Consider the following 15668-nt stretch of genomic DNA (forward strand, 5'->3'; position numbering starts at 1 on the left):
TAATGTCCAAAAGTTTTCAAACTTTGTTGAAAAACCAGCTAGCTTAACTAATACCAAGTAGGTCACATACAAAAGAAACTGCACTTAAGCACCTTAAAGACAACCTGCTGAAAACCAAAGAGAGAGAAAATTTGAAAGCAGTCAAAGACAACAGATTACATCAGGGGAACAACAATGTGAAAGCACTGACTCCTTATTAGAAACAGCAGAGGTCAGAACACAGTAAGATGACATTCAGAACATCCTGAATGAAAATAAAAACCTGTCAACCAATAATTATACGTCTAGCAAAAATCCCCTTCAAGAACGAAGGTAAAATAGTCATTATCACATGAATTAAAGCTAACAAGTTTACTGCCAGCAAACTTGCTCTGTAATATATGCTAAAGGAAGCGCTTTAGGCTAAAGGGAAAAGACATCAAATGGAGACTGGATATATAAAAAAGAAGTAGTGTAAATAAAAATGCAGATACTGACTTCTTTAAAAGACATATGACTCCTTCCTCTTCCCCCAAAATTAAGTCTTAAAGCCTAAATCCATAGAGCACAGCAAGGCAGGTGTTTATGCAGAGGAGCAGGGTGGACTGGGATGTTGGAACCCAAGTGGGATGAGCAGGGCAAGCATGAAAAAGAGAGGAAACTGATAATATATGGAGGGACTGATCAAATAAATATATATGTTTACGATAATGGAAGTCAGTTTTCTTCTAAGAAGGGAGTCACAAATATGGAAAGGGAAGAGCGGAATTAACCTAGTGGTATTAGACTGGAATTGAAGATATAAATATGAACTCATATATTTCAATGTCTTTATTTATAGAAATATAGATGTAAATGTTTATGTATGTACATATACATTACATTGTATATACAAGTATACACAGTTGTACATGTACATGTGTGAGCATGCACACATATATGCATATGTACACCTATATATAGGCACACATATACATATATATTCCCTAGCTGTTTTCCATATCAAATATGGAACACTTTCAACATCAAAATAAATGATGATGAAAGATAACCCACTAAAAACACACTAAATAAACCAGGAGCCCATTCTGATATAAAGAAATAATTTGACAGCTTGATATAGAATGGGATATTTACAGTTTCAAAGAACCTTCCACAAAAATATGTATTGATCACAAAGATGAAAGGAGTAACTTTACATGGAGAAATCCTGGGAATAATAGGGGTTGGCAAATGATTACTCTCAAATGATCAAATTGTTCCAAATTTTGAAAAGTTATTTAAATTGTATTTGCAATTTTCCTGTAAGTTTTAAATTATTTCACAATAAAAATTATATGAGTCCATATAAATAATGTTGTATTGATAGTGGTGTAACATGTGTAGATGTTATATATTTGACAATATTACAAAGTGCTGTACAGGAAGGGAAATGGAATAATACTGCTGCAAAATCCTTACATTTTATATGAAGAAGTGCAGTATTTATTCTAAGTAGACTGTGATAAATTAGAGGTAAATATTATAATACCTGAGCAGTCACTAAAAAAAAAAAAAATCAAAGCAATATAGCTAAAGTACATACAGAGAAACTACAAAGAAACATGAAAGAGATAAAGACAGAGTAAAAGGATGGAAAATGATATACTACACACACAGTAACCTTAAGAAAGCCAGAGGGAGGGTCACCTGGGTGGTTCAGTCAGTTAAGCATATGCCTTCAACTCAGGTCATAATCCCGGGGTCCTGGAATCTACCCTGAGTTGGGTTCCCTGCTCAGCAGGAAGTCTACTTCTCCCTCTCCCTCTCCACCCCCCTCCCCTGCTGGTGCTCTCTCTCTCTCTCTCAAATAAATAAATAAAATCTTTAAAAAAAGAGGGGTGCCTGGGTGCTCAGTTGTTAAGTGTCTGCCTTCAGCTCAGGTCACGATCCCAGGGTCCTGGGACTGAGCCCCGCACCAGGCTCCTTGCTCCACTGAGAGCCTGCTTCTCCCTCTACCGCTCCCCCTGCTTGTGCTCTCTTTCTCTCTGTGTCAAGTAAATAAAATCTTAAAAAAAAACAAAAAACCCAGAGTAACTATATAATTAGACAAAGAGGACTTTAAAACAAGAAGTATTATTAGAAATCTATTAAGGAGGGTCAGTTCAAATGGGCCAATTCAACAAAGAGGAACAGTAATCATAAATGTATATGCCACCTAATAACAGAGTTTTAAAATATGAGGCAAAAAAATGACCGAATCAGAGGGGAAAACAGACAAATACACAATCCAAGTTGGAGATTTTAACAACCTTCTCTCAGTAATTGATAGAATAATTAGGCAAAAATTAATAAGGGTACAATAGATTTGATCAAATGTACCAACCACCTAAATCTAGTGGGCATTTACAGAACACCACACTACCCAACAATGATAGAACATGTTCTTTTTAAGTGTACATGGAACTTTGGCCAAGTCAGACCATATGCTGAGCCACAAAATAAGTCTAAATAAATGTCAAAAGTTAAACTTACAAACTATTACCTAATCATAACACCATTACTTTAGAAATCAATAACAAATCATGTATCTGCAAAAACATCTGTAAATCTTAAAACATTAAAACATTTAAAACTGAATGATAATGAAAATACAACATATCAGAATTTGTGGGATGGAGTGAAGCCATGCAGTTCATATTCAAAAAGATAAAAGATGTAAAGTCAATGGTCTAGGTTTCCATCTTAGGCAAGCAACTTAAACACAAAAATCACGGACAGAAGCAAATACAGCAAGGCTATGAGCTGTCACTGTGTCTATTCAGCTTGTACTTGAGGCCCTACCAGAATAAGGCAAGATAAAGAAAGAAAAGCATAAAAATCAGAATAAAAAAAGTACAACTGCCTCTGTTCACAAGTAATTTCTTTGTTTATGCAGAAAATCCTAAGAAATCTAGCAAATATTAGAAAATGAATTTAGAAACGTAATGAAATATGAGACAAAAATCAACCATATTTCCATATACAGCTGCAAACAACTGAAAAATGAGAACAAGAGAAATACCCAATTAAAAGACCCCATTAAGGATATGAATACACAAGCCACAGATAGTGAGAAAATATTAATCAGTACATTAATCTGACAAGAGTTGTATACAATTAAGAATTCATATAAGTATATAATAAAAAGACAATTTTTAAAAAAAATTTTTTTTAAGATTTTATTTATTTGAGAGAGAGAGAATGAGAGACAGAGAGCATGAGAGGGAGGAGGGTCAGAGGGAGAAGCAGACTCCCTGCTGAGCAGGGAGCCCGATGTGGGACTCGATCCCGGGACTCCAGGAGCATGACCTAAGACGAAGACAGCCACTTAACCAACTAAGCCACCTAGGCGCCCCTAAAAGACAATTTTTAAAAATAGTCAAGGACACCTGCGTGGCTCAGGTGGTTAAGTGTCCAACTCCTGATTTTGGCTTAGGTCATGATCTCAGGATCCTGAGATCCAGCCGTTAGTTGGGCTGTGTGGTCAGCAGGAAGTCTGCTTGAGATTCTCTTTCTCTCTTTCCCTCTCCCTTTGCCCCTCCTCCAACTCACACTCTCTCTCTCTAAAATAAATAAATAAATTTTTAAAATAATAATAAAAAATAAAAACAGTTAAAAGATTTCACAAAGCAAGTTATATGAATGGACAGTTAAGCGCAGGAAAAAATGTTCATCATTAGTCATCGGTGAAATGTAACGACAGCCACTATGAAATACCTCCAAACATCCACTAGAATCATTCACATCAACAAGTCTAATATCATCAAATATTGCAAGTATGTGAAACAACAGATTTGTCTGTCAGATACTGGTGGAGGGAGTGTAAAATGGTACAATTACTTTGGAAAAACGCTGGCAGTTTCTTCTGTAGTTTAACATATTCTATGAAAAAAATATATATATCGGAAAGAAATAAAAAAGTATCTCCAGACTTTCACAAGATTGTTCACAGAAGCCTTATTCATAATAGCCCAAACTGCAAACAACCTTCAAGTCCATTAACAGTTAAATGGATAAACAAATTGTGGCATATTCACACGATGGAATTCTGCTATTACAGGTTGATTGGGCCCCCCAAGAATATAGAGTGAAGTCTTAACCACCAATACCTATGAATGTAACCTTATCTCAAAACAAGGTTTTAGCAGAGGTAATTAAGATATAAACTGAGATGAGGTCATAGTGGAGTAGAGTGGGCCCTTAATCCAACAATAAGGGGTGTCTTTATAAAAAGAGGAGGAGAAAGACAAAAATATAGGGAGTAGGCTCTGGGACTACAGAGACAGAATGGCGTGTGTTGTCTAAAAGTCAAGGAACAGCAAAAATTGTGGGGAAAACCAGAAGCTAAGCAGAAAGCTAAAGAGGAGGGCACAGAAGAGATTGTGCCCTACATCTTCGGAGAGGTTGCTGACACCTTGATTTCTAGTCTCAACTGTGATAAATTTCTGCTATTTTAAGCCACTGGATTCTGAGGTATTCGTTACAGCAGCCTTAGTAAACTAATACAAACTACACAATAATAAAAGGAGAGAAACTACTGATATACCAGATGAATCCCAAAAATACTATGTTCAGTGAAAGAAGCTAAGCCCAGAACTAATCTATGACACAAGAACATCAGAACTATGGTTGCTTTCAGCCACAGACAGCAAGTCATGGGAGTAACAAGACTGGGAAAAAGCTTGAAAACGTTTTCTGAGTTATGTTTTCTGAGTTGACTAAAATGTTCTCTCTCTTGATTACTGCGAGGTTACAAAGTTAGCATTTGTCAAACCTCACTGAGTTGTACACTTAAAGTTCTGTGCGTATAGTTCAAAGGAAAAAATCTGTAATTAAATATTAAACTCTAGTTAGTAGCTATGCTTTCTGTAGAAGTTTAGGTTACAAATCTGAAACTATTTTCTGTGTACTCTAGGCTTAAGCAAAGGATAGTAAAAGCCAGGTCTCTCATTATTAAAGAGAGTTATAAATACAAAAATAAAAAAAAAAAAGAAAGACAGCAACAGCAAACCTTGTTGTGGTGAATTGGAATGGAAGGTTATCGGTATGAATTCCTGTTTTTTAATACAGATAGATAGCTACCAAGTAAGAAAAGGGGATGAAGAATAACAGGCATTTTCCTTCATGTACCTTTCTATCTTTCTGGATCTGAAAAGGCAAAAAGTAAGGGTGTAAGTTAAAGGAATGAGAATACACTTCACTACCCACTGCCCCTCCACCAACCCTCAATTTGTTTCCTATAGTGAAGAGTCTCTGATTATTTGTCTCCCAGAGACGGGGTAATTGTGTAAATGGCATTAAGGAGGGCTGGTGATGTGTTCAGCACTGTGTGTAATATGCAACTGATGAATTACTGAACTCTACATCTGATACTGATGATATACTATATGTTGGCTCTTAGAATTTAAATAAAAAAAAAAAACTGTCCAGAAATGGGGATTATATCTCTAATGTTAATTCCAAGCAGATTGTTATTTTAATTTCTAAAGATGACTGATATTGCATAGTAAATTCATATGTTAAATATGAGTATGTGAAGTCTGTTTAGTTTTAAAATATATTATCTGTATGCAATTAATTTCAATAAAAATTCTGGAAGTAAAAAAAAAAAAAAGAATACACTTCACTAATGGAGATGGTTCCCTTGAATGGATTCTCATTCAATGTGTGGTGAGACTTTTTATTTATAATGGTTTGTGAAATATACTAACTGTGGTGTATCCAAATTATTATTTTTTTCACACCTAAGAAGGATAGACTTATTGGATAAGGAATGAAGAATGAAAACTTTTTTAAAGTTTCAGTCTATCTTGGTAGTTGTCTAGCCTAGCCAGGTTAATCACTGGCTAATGAAAACATTCTTAGGTAGATACTTATTACTAAACTACCTTCAGTCTTTCTCAGATGTCTTACATATTTACCTGTTGATAAGTAGCAAATGGAGATGACCTATTTTAATCCAAGGTAAAGTAATGTATATCTTTTTAAAAAGAGTAAGTAAATTAGCTTTTTTTTTCTTTTAGCTCTCAATTTTCTGTTCAGTTTCACAGAAAATTAGTATATTTGACAGGGTTTTTATTTTGAGAAATACAAGGTAATCTATTCCCTAAGTACATTAACATTAGTAAATGCCTCAAAATCAAATTTTCTTTTCTCCAAAATTGTACTGGCATTTTTTTTTTCCCTCTCTCTTTCTCTCTCTCTTTTTTTTTTTTTGGAATTAATAGTCAAGTATACAAATACAAAAGCCATCAAAATTAGAATACTCAGTCTGCTAAATGATGAATCAAATCAATGATCTGCACAGCATCCCTGAGTAGTGATATGTAAGGAATCAATTTGGGTTTTGACAACCCTCCTTCTTAGGTCATATCACTGTGTACAGAAGCCAGTCGAGTAGATATAAATCAGTGAGAGACGGTAGCTGCTATGCCAAATTCTACTGATTTCATTTGTTAAACTACTACTGGCATGATGTCTACCTGCAAACAGAATAAGAGAGAGCATACAAAGAAAAACAGTAAACACATGGGACAAAAGGTCCAGCACCTTACCATCCACAGGTTTGACCTCAGCTGGTATCTGCTCTTCCTGTCCTCCCACGCTGCCTATGCTGTTCTCTTTAATGCTTTCTATTTCCCGCAAGAAATCCTCCATGGAGGTGCTGTCTATGGAGGCTTGTGAGTTGGAGCGGCTAAATGCAGGAGAATGTAGAGATTCATTGGAGAGCATCCTGTTAATTCTTCGGCAGCGAGAAATAGATTTTCTGCAGAAAGAATAATATCTGTTAATAAAAATCAGTCTTTTATGTTTTAAATCACAAAATAAAATTTAGGTTTAAAATCAATGCAGAATGGAGTTAAGTGTGACAGAGAAGGGCTTAGGGGAATAATTTCCATTTAGTGGTGGCCCTTCTTTTTTATTCTCTAAAATTCATAATGACTTTGTGGCTATGTAGAAATCACCATGAAAATACTTTTTATAATTTTCACATACTCATAAAGTATGAAGTTACCTGTATTAGCCAAAACATATAGTTCAAGCCATATCTCTAATGAACACAGATGCAAAAATCCTCAACTATTAGCAAACTGAATTCAACAATATGTTAAAAGAATCATTCACCACCACCACCATGTGGGACTTGTTCCAGGGATGCAAGGATGGTTCATATCTGCAAATCAATCAACGTGATATATCACATTAACAAAAGAAAGGATGCAAACCATATGATCATCTCAAAAGATGCAGAAAAAAAAATTTTTAAAAATTCAATATCCATTCATGATAAAACCTCTTAACAAAATGGGTATAGAGGGAACATATCTCAACATAATAAAGGCCATATATGACAAAGCCACAGCTAACATCATACTCAGTGGTGAAAGGCTGAAAATTTTTCCTCTAAGATCAGGAAAAAATAAGGATGTCCATTCTCTCACTTTTATTCAATACAGTACTAGAAGTCCTAGTGACAGCAATCGGGTAAGAAAAAGATATGAGGCTTCCATACATGTAAGGAAGAAGTAATACTGTCCATATTTGCAGATGACACGACACTACATATAGAAAACCCTTAAAAATGCCACCAAAAACTATTAGAATCAATCCATGAATTCAATAAAACTGCAAGATACAAAATAAATACACTGAAATCTGTAGTGTTTCTTTTCTTTTTAAAAGATTTTATTTATTTCAGAGAGAGAGAGAGAGAGCGCACAAGTAGGGGCAGACAGGCCAAGGGAGAGGGAGAAGCAGACTCCCCCCTGAGCAGGTAGTCTGGCGTGGGGCTTGATCCCAAGACCCTGAGATCATGACCTGAGCCGAAGGCAGACACTTAACCGACTGAGCCAAAGAGCACCCTGTAGTGTTTCTATACACTAATAATGAACTAGCAGAAAGAGAAATTAAGAAAATAATCCTATTTACAATTGCATCAAAAGGAATAAAAGACCTAGAAATAAATTTAACCAAGGAGGTGAAAGACCTGTACTTTGAAACTTAAGACACTGATGAGAGAAGTTAAAGATGACACAAATAAATGGAAACATACACCATGCTCATGGATTGGAAGAATTAATATTGTTAAAATGTCCATACTACGCAAGCAATCTACAAACTCAATGCAATCCCTATCAAAATACTAGTATTTTTCACAAAACTAAAACAAATAATACTAAAAGTTTTATGGAACCACAAAAGAACCTGAAGACAAAGCAATCTTGAGAAAGATAAGTTGGAGGTATCACAAGCACAGATTTCAAACTATATTACAAAGCTATAGTAATCAAAACAGTATGGTACTGCCACAAGACGCATAGATTAATGGAACAGAATAGAAAGCCCAGAAATTAAGCCCACACTTATATGGTCAATTAATCTATGACAAAGGAGGCAATAATATACAATGGAGAAAAGACAGTCTCTTCATTAAATGGTGTTGGGAAAACTGGACAGGTGCATGTAAAAGAATAAAAGTGAACCACCTTCCTATACCAAGACACAAAAATAAACTCAAAATGGATTAAAGACTTAAATGTAAGACCTGATACCATAAAACTCATAAAAGAAAACATAGGCAGTAACCTCTTAGACATCAGTCTGAGTAGTATTTTTTCAGATGTGGCTCCTCAGGCAAGGGCAACAAAAACAAAAATAAACAACTGGCACTCCATCAAACTAAAAAGCTCTGGACAGTGAAGGAAACAGCAAAACAATAAGGCAACCTACTAAATGGGTAAAGATATTTACAAATGATATTTCTCATAAGGACTGTATGGTACATACTGGAAGGCTGGTTTATGCAAGCATGACCTGAATGTCCCTGTTAATCACTATCTTGAGATCTTGTCCTCCTTCTATATTCCCATCAAACAGAATGGGTAGAACATGTTGTTCAGTGCTCAAGGTTAGGGACTCCAGGGGTGGCCAACCCAGAGTGTCTCCCTTGTAACAAAGACTGTCTGGATGGCAGGACTTGATCTCCTTCCAACGCTGGCTGTGTAAGGAAAGGAAGGGCTACAGATAGTTGCCAGGCTTGTTCTATACTATAAAAGCTTACCGCAAGTAGATTCCAGGAGTGGATGCTTTGTCCAGTTGGCTGCTGCTGGACATCCTCTATGTAAGTTCCCCCCCATAAACCTATGTCTTGATCCCTGTTTCTGGGTCATTTCTTCAGTCTTGCCAGACCATCATCCACCCTTGGCTTAGAGTCTGCTGGGGTGTGGCTACACATGAGGTTAATATCCAAAATACACAAAAAATTCATAAAACTCAACGCCAAAAAAAAAAAAGTCCAAATAAGAATGGGCAGAGGACCTAAACAGATACTTTTCCAAGAAAGACATACAAAGTGGCCAAAAGACACATAAAAAGATGCTCAACATCATTAATTATCAGGGAAATGCAACAAAATCACAATGAGATACCACCTCACACCAGTCAGAATAGTTAGTATCAAAAAGACAAGAAATAACAAGTGTTGGCAAGAATGTGGAGAAAAAGGAACCCCTGTGTACTGTTGGTGAGAATATACATTGGAGAAGCCACTACAGAAAAAGAGTATGAAGGCTCTTCAAAAATTTACAAATAAGAATACCATACAATCCAATAATTTCACTTCTGGGTATTTACCTGAAGAAAATTAAAACACTAATTTAAAAAGATATGTGCACCCCTATATTTATTGCAGCATTATTTATAACAGCCAAGATGTGGAAGCAACCTGTCCATTGATAGATGAATGGATAAAGAATGTGACACACACACACACAGACACACACACACACACACACACGTGATATGGAATATTACTCAGACTTAAAAAGAATAGTCTTGCCTTTTCAACAACATGAATGGACCTAGAGTGTATTATGCTAAGTGAAATAAGTCAGAGAAAGACAAATACCATATGATTTCACTTATATGTGGAATCTAAAATCCAAAACAAATGAACAACTAACAAAATCCAGACTCTTAAATACAAAGAATGAACTGGTGGTTGCCAGAGGGGAGGGGAATAGGGCCATGGGTGAAATAGGTAAAGGGGATTAAAAGGTACAAAATTCCAGTTATAAGTCATGGGAATGAAAAGTACAGCATGGGGAATACAGTCAATAATATTGTAATAATGTCGTACGGAGATATACAGTGACTACACTTTTCATGGTGAGCATTTTTGTATATGTTATAAATATATAAATGTCAAATCACTATGATGGATACCTTACACTCATGTTTCCGTGGGGATGAGGGAATGGGAAGTTTTTGTTTAAAAAGTAGAGTTTTAGTTTTACGAGAGAAAAAGAGTTCTGGAGAGAGGTAGTAGAGATGGTTACAACAATCTGAATGTCCTTAATACCACTGAGCTGTATGCTTAAAAAGTGGTTAAGATGGTAAATTTTATCTTACATGTATTTTATCAGAATTTTTTTAAGATTTTTATTTATTTTATCTGAATTTTTTAAAATTGACAGAAAATTGGGGGGCTAGGTGGCTCAAATCAGTTGAGTAGCTGACTCTTGATCTCAGCTCAGGTCTTGATCTCAGGATCTCAAGTTTGAGTCCTGCACTGGGCTCCATACCAGGCATGGAGCCTACTTAAAAAAAAAAAAAAATTGAAAAATACATTTTTAAAAAGTTGGCTGCTGAAATAACGAGATAGTGTGAAGAAGTAATCTGTGACATTAAATAGAAAGACCCTACATTAGGATGAGGAAGGGGGCACTGACCCAGAACACAGAGACCCATAGTCAGTTCAGGGAGACTTGGATCACCACTAAGGGTAGGGTACAACCAAAAAGGAGGGCAGTGCGGGCTCCTGTTATCTAGGAGGGCCACAAAAGGACCACTGCCAATCTTGAAGACACAAAACTGAGCAGAGCATGGAGCAGCTTCATGGGGCACTTTCTCATGGAGTTTATGCAAGGACTAAATAAATTAGCATGTGTGTGCACTTAGAACATAAAAATATCCAACAAATGTTAGTTTAAAAAACAAGAGACACAATGGGGGACATACATGCCAAAATGCTGGAATTCTGAGAAATTTTGAAGATTTGCATAAAAATAAAATATTTTTATGTGAGGTGGTGATGTGTTAAGGGATCTTATTGTTGTGGTAATCATTTTGCAATATATACATGTATCAAATCAGCATGTCATGCATCTTAAATTTAACCCAATGTTATATGTCAAATATCTCAATAAAACTGGAATAAATTCAAAATATGTTTGATTTCCAAGACACATGATTGACAAATATCATATTTCCTAGGAACAATGTTTGATTAACAAGAACACTTCGGTCCCCAACCATGAATAACTGAGCTACTTTATGCAGTATGATCTTCAGTTCTTGCTCTTACGTTATTTTCTTTTTAATTTTCCAATTTGGAGTGGGTGTGAAACTTCTTTCAGAGAACTTCAAGTATACCTTCTTATCCTTGGGTTCAGGTAGAGTTGAACCAAAAGGCTGAGACTACCTCTTAACTAATGTGCAGTCTGAGCTGTTACACACCAAACAAGAACTCCCAGATGGAAAGAGGCAACCAAAGCAATGGCATAGCAATGTCCAACTGTGGCATTATGACTCACTTAGGACAGTTTAATTTTAATATACAGAGCAGCGGTGGACTGCTATGGAATGTAGCCATGCCCTACAGCATATGAAAAGAACACTGATATGCATGAGCAAACAAAGAGAGAGGGGGATGAGAAAACAACTCCGTGTGTTCATATTGTCTATACCTCTAGGAATCCTATATTTCTAAATCACTTTTAGCAGAAATTTCTGGAATTTTATCACTGATCCTAACACTACCATGTTGATAAGTAATACCAGTTTTGACCATCAACTGGCAGTGAGTTAGCTAATTTATTTTTAAAACTCAAAGCATTTCAGGAAAAATATGAACTATCCACTTTTATTTTCTTATGCTGTGCCATGTGATAAAAATAATTTTACACAACTTTGTTTGATAATTGGGTGGTAAGAGTTTTCCACTGAATTCTTCAGTTTGACAACACAGATTCTAGTGGTTTTAGTACACATGAAAGAGACCCAGGTATCATGATGGTTATTGCTTCCTTTATTACTTTTAGGCTTTTAAGACTCCCTCCCTTTTGCAACAAGACCAATACTGAAAGCCACTAACGAATCTGTAGAACTGTAGTATAGAAACATCTACTTATAAGCTGCAATCAGCTGCCACTGCTTACACAGCCTTCATATACCATATTCAGAAAAAAATATATAGATGCCCAAAACTTTCTCTAGTCCTGGATGTTTATTAGGTTTATTTCTTTCAAAAATGAATATTCTTGACTTTGAAAAATTTACAGTATTAATAGCATACATGGATCAAGTTTTTAAAAACTACAATGCAGTATTGTAAGCATAAAATTTAAATAATACACAATTTATAAAGTGGAAATCAAAGGTCTTCTCCTCCATCTGTATCACATCAGTACTTTTCTATAAGCTGTTTTGTTTTCCCCATGCAAAAACATGTCATAGATATTTTTTCCATGCCACTAGAGAAATACCTCAACTACTGCATGGAATAGCATAACTTATCTTAGAAATTAAGCAAACATGCAGATACTATACTGAAGCACTGAAAAAGCACTGAAAAAGTTTGAAGAAATGGGAAATTTGAGAAATAATAAGTGAATCTTAGAACAGGAGGAACAGGGGTGCCTGGGTAGCTCAGTCGTTAAGCGTCTGCCTTTGGCTCAGGTCATGATCCCAGGGTCCTGGGATCGAGCCCCGCATCGGGCTCCCTGCTCAGCAGGAAGCCTCCTTCTCCCTCTCCCACTCCCCCTGCTCGTATTTCCTCTCCCGCTGTCTCTTTCTCTGTCAAATAATTAAATAAAATCTTAAAAAAGAACAGGAGGAGCATAAACATTCAGAGCTAATAATGATAATTTTAGTTAACAGCACATAGTTCCTTATTCATGTAAAGGTTACATTGGTGGAATCTCAAAGAAGAGATCATCATAACCTTCTGTTGGGGCAAGGAAAACAGATGCACAATATAGGTCATGAGCATCTGAGTGACACACTGGTTCATTCTGAGATAATCCACCCAAAGAATTCTATAAATGCAGTAATCAACTATTTTTTTTGGCAAAGAAGTGAGACAGTATTTTTGGGACAAGCACTTGTAAGAGTTCTCACTTCTTTAGTTAGGGATCCAAATATTTTCCCCTTCAACCCGGAGTAGAGGCCATGACTTTCCAGTCTTAAAATATTACATAACTGTGATCCTCAGGCTCATCCAACCCTTTGATGAGACTTACTCTGTAGCTTCATACCTCACCATATTAGGATAAACAGAGCTTAATCTTCTTAAATTGTTTGTATTTTTTAATTCCAACACAATACCAGGAAAACATTACATGAAAAACAGAATGCAATTGTATTACACAGCAACTTTTATTGGGAAAACACCATTAGGTTTCAAATTAGATTTTAAGTGCATGGTAATTTCCATAAATTCAAAGTAGCATTAAAAAAAGATTTTATTATTCCATTTACCCTTCCATTATCTTTCTAGAAATAATTTGTATTATGTAGTAATGATTACTGGAGCTCTAGAACTTATTATTGTCTACCCTTAATTAGTGTTTTATAACTTGAGAACAACATAAATATCTTACAGTAGTATAACTCTCTCTCCACCTGTCAACGGACTTTTAAAAAAGTCAATAATCTTTTAAAAATTAAAAAAGTAGTCTTTAATATTTATCTTTTATGGTGCTCTTTTATTTCTTCCCATATGTCCCTGTACCCATAACAGATCATTTGCAATCAGCTTTGAGAACTTCATTTGGCATTTCCTCTTTTTTTCCTTAGCATTTGTTGTACTGTGTATCTGCTGCCAACAAACTCCTTTAGATTTCTTCCTGAATGCATCTTTCTTTTCAGTTTGCTGAATTTGTTTACTGGGCAAAGAATTCTAGGCTAGCAGTTTTTATTGTTTTTTAAGACCTTTTATAGATGTCATTCCATTGTCTTCTGGACTCTTGAATCTGATGAGAAGTCCATTATAATTCTTACTGAGATTCTTCTAAATATGTCTTTCTTTTCTAGATGGTTTTCATAAATTTTCTCTTTCTCTTTTGTTTTTAGCAGTTTAATTATGAAATGCCTACATTGTGGTTTTGTTTTTATTCTGCTTGAGGTTTATGGAATTTATTAAATCTGTGGGTCAATGTCTTTCATCAATTTTGAACTATTACCCATTTTTTCTTCAACAACTTTTTTTTTTGTCCCATTCTCTCTCTCTTCTTCTTTTTGAACTCCAATAACATGAATGTCAGCCATTTGATATTGTCCCAAATGTCCCTCATGGTCTTCTTTGCTTTTTCCCCCACTCTTTCTCTGTTCTTCAGTTGAATTTCTACTACCCTGTCTTCAAGTTCACTTTTCTTTTCTTCTACACAACTAGTCTGCTGTTAAGTCCATCCAATGAATGCTTCAATTCTGATACTATGTTTTTTTCATAAGACATATGTCAATTTAGTTTTTTAGAGATTCTACTTCTCTGTTGACATTATTCATCTTTTATCCATTTTATGCAACTTTTCCTTTGATTCCTTTAACAATTATCATTGTTATTTAAAAGTTCTTGTCTCTTAATGCCAAAGTCTGTGCCATCAGTATGCCTGCTATAGTGATCAAATACCAGTCAACTGTGTATGGGTCACATTTTCCCTTTCTTTTACTAACTCATAACTTTTTGTTGTGTGGCAGACATTGTTTTTAAAAGAACTCTAGGAAACTGGAGTTAAGAGTAATTTCCCTTTTCTTCTGTCTAAAAATTAGAGTAAGACACAGATCACTTCACTCCAATTAGGAGTTGAGCTGGGTCTGGGCTGTACTGCAACTTTAATCAGTTTTATGTTACCTCTGCATCTGAATGCTTTAAATGTCCTGGGTGTTCAATAGACAAACTGTGGAAAGAGCCAAGATGTCCATCGACAGATGAATGGATAAAGAAGATGTGGTATATATACACAATGGAATATTATGCAGCCATCAAAAGGAATGAGATCTTGCCATTTGCAATGACGTGGATGGAACTGGAGGGTGTTATGCTGAGTGAAATAAGTCAATCAGAGAAAGACATGTATCATATGACCTCACTGATATGAGGAATTCTTAATCTCAGGAAACAAACTGAGGGTTGCTGGAGTGGTGGGGTGGTGGGAGGGATGGGGTGGCTGGGGGATAGACATTGGGGAGGGTATGTGCTATGGCGAGTGCTGTGAATTGTGCAAGACTGTTGAATCACAGATCTGTACTTCTGAAACAAATAATGCAATATATGTTAAGAAAAAAAAAAAGAAGAAGGTAGCAGGAGGGGAAGAATGAAGGGGGGAAATCGGAGGGGGAGACGAACCATGAGAGACGATGGACTCTGAAAAACAAACTGAGGTTTCTAGAGGGGAGGGGGTGGGGGGATGGGTTAGCCTGGTGATGGGTATTAAAGAGGGCACATTCTGCGTGGAGCACTGGGTGTTATGCACAAACAATGAATCATGGAACACTACATCCAAAACTAATGATGTAATGTATGGTGATTAACATAACAATAAAAAATTTTAAAAAATGGCCTGTGCGTTTACAGCCCCCCCTCCCACCACCAAGGAGGGCTTTAGGTT

The 15668-nt window shown here is 35.8% G+C and overlaps 1 protein-coding gene across 7 annotated transcripts in view; it reads right to left on the bottom strand.

Annotated features, from left to right (window-relative positions):
- ARHGAP28 (Rho GTPase activating protein 28) overlaps positions 1 to 15668 on the bottom strand; it is a 212031-nt gene that overhangs the window by 96792 nt on the left and 99571 nt on the right. For all 7 annotated transcript variants that reach the window (XM_027577187.2, XM_027577192.2, XM_027577186.2 and 4 more), the window contains one exon: positions 6555 to 6766. In XM_027577187.2, coding sequence (XP_027432988.1) covers positions 6555 to 6766 — 212 coding nt within the window. The remainder of the gene's footprint in view (positions 1 to 6554; positions 6767 to 15668) is intronic.

Source organism: Zalophus californianus, chromosome 14 (genome assembly GCF_009762305.2).
Source record: "Zalophus californianus isolate mZalCal1 chromosome 14, mZalCal1.pri.v2, whole genome shotgun sequence".
NCBI lineage: Eukaryota > Metazoa > Chordata > Mammalia > Carnivora > Otariidae > Zalophus > Zalophus californianus.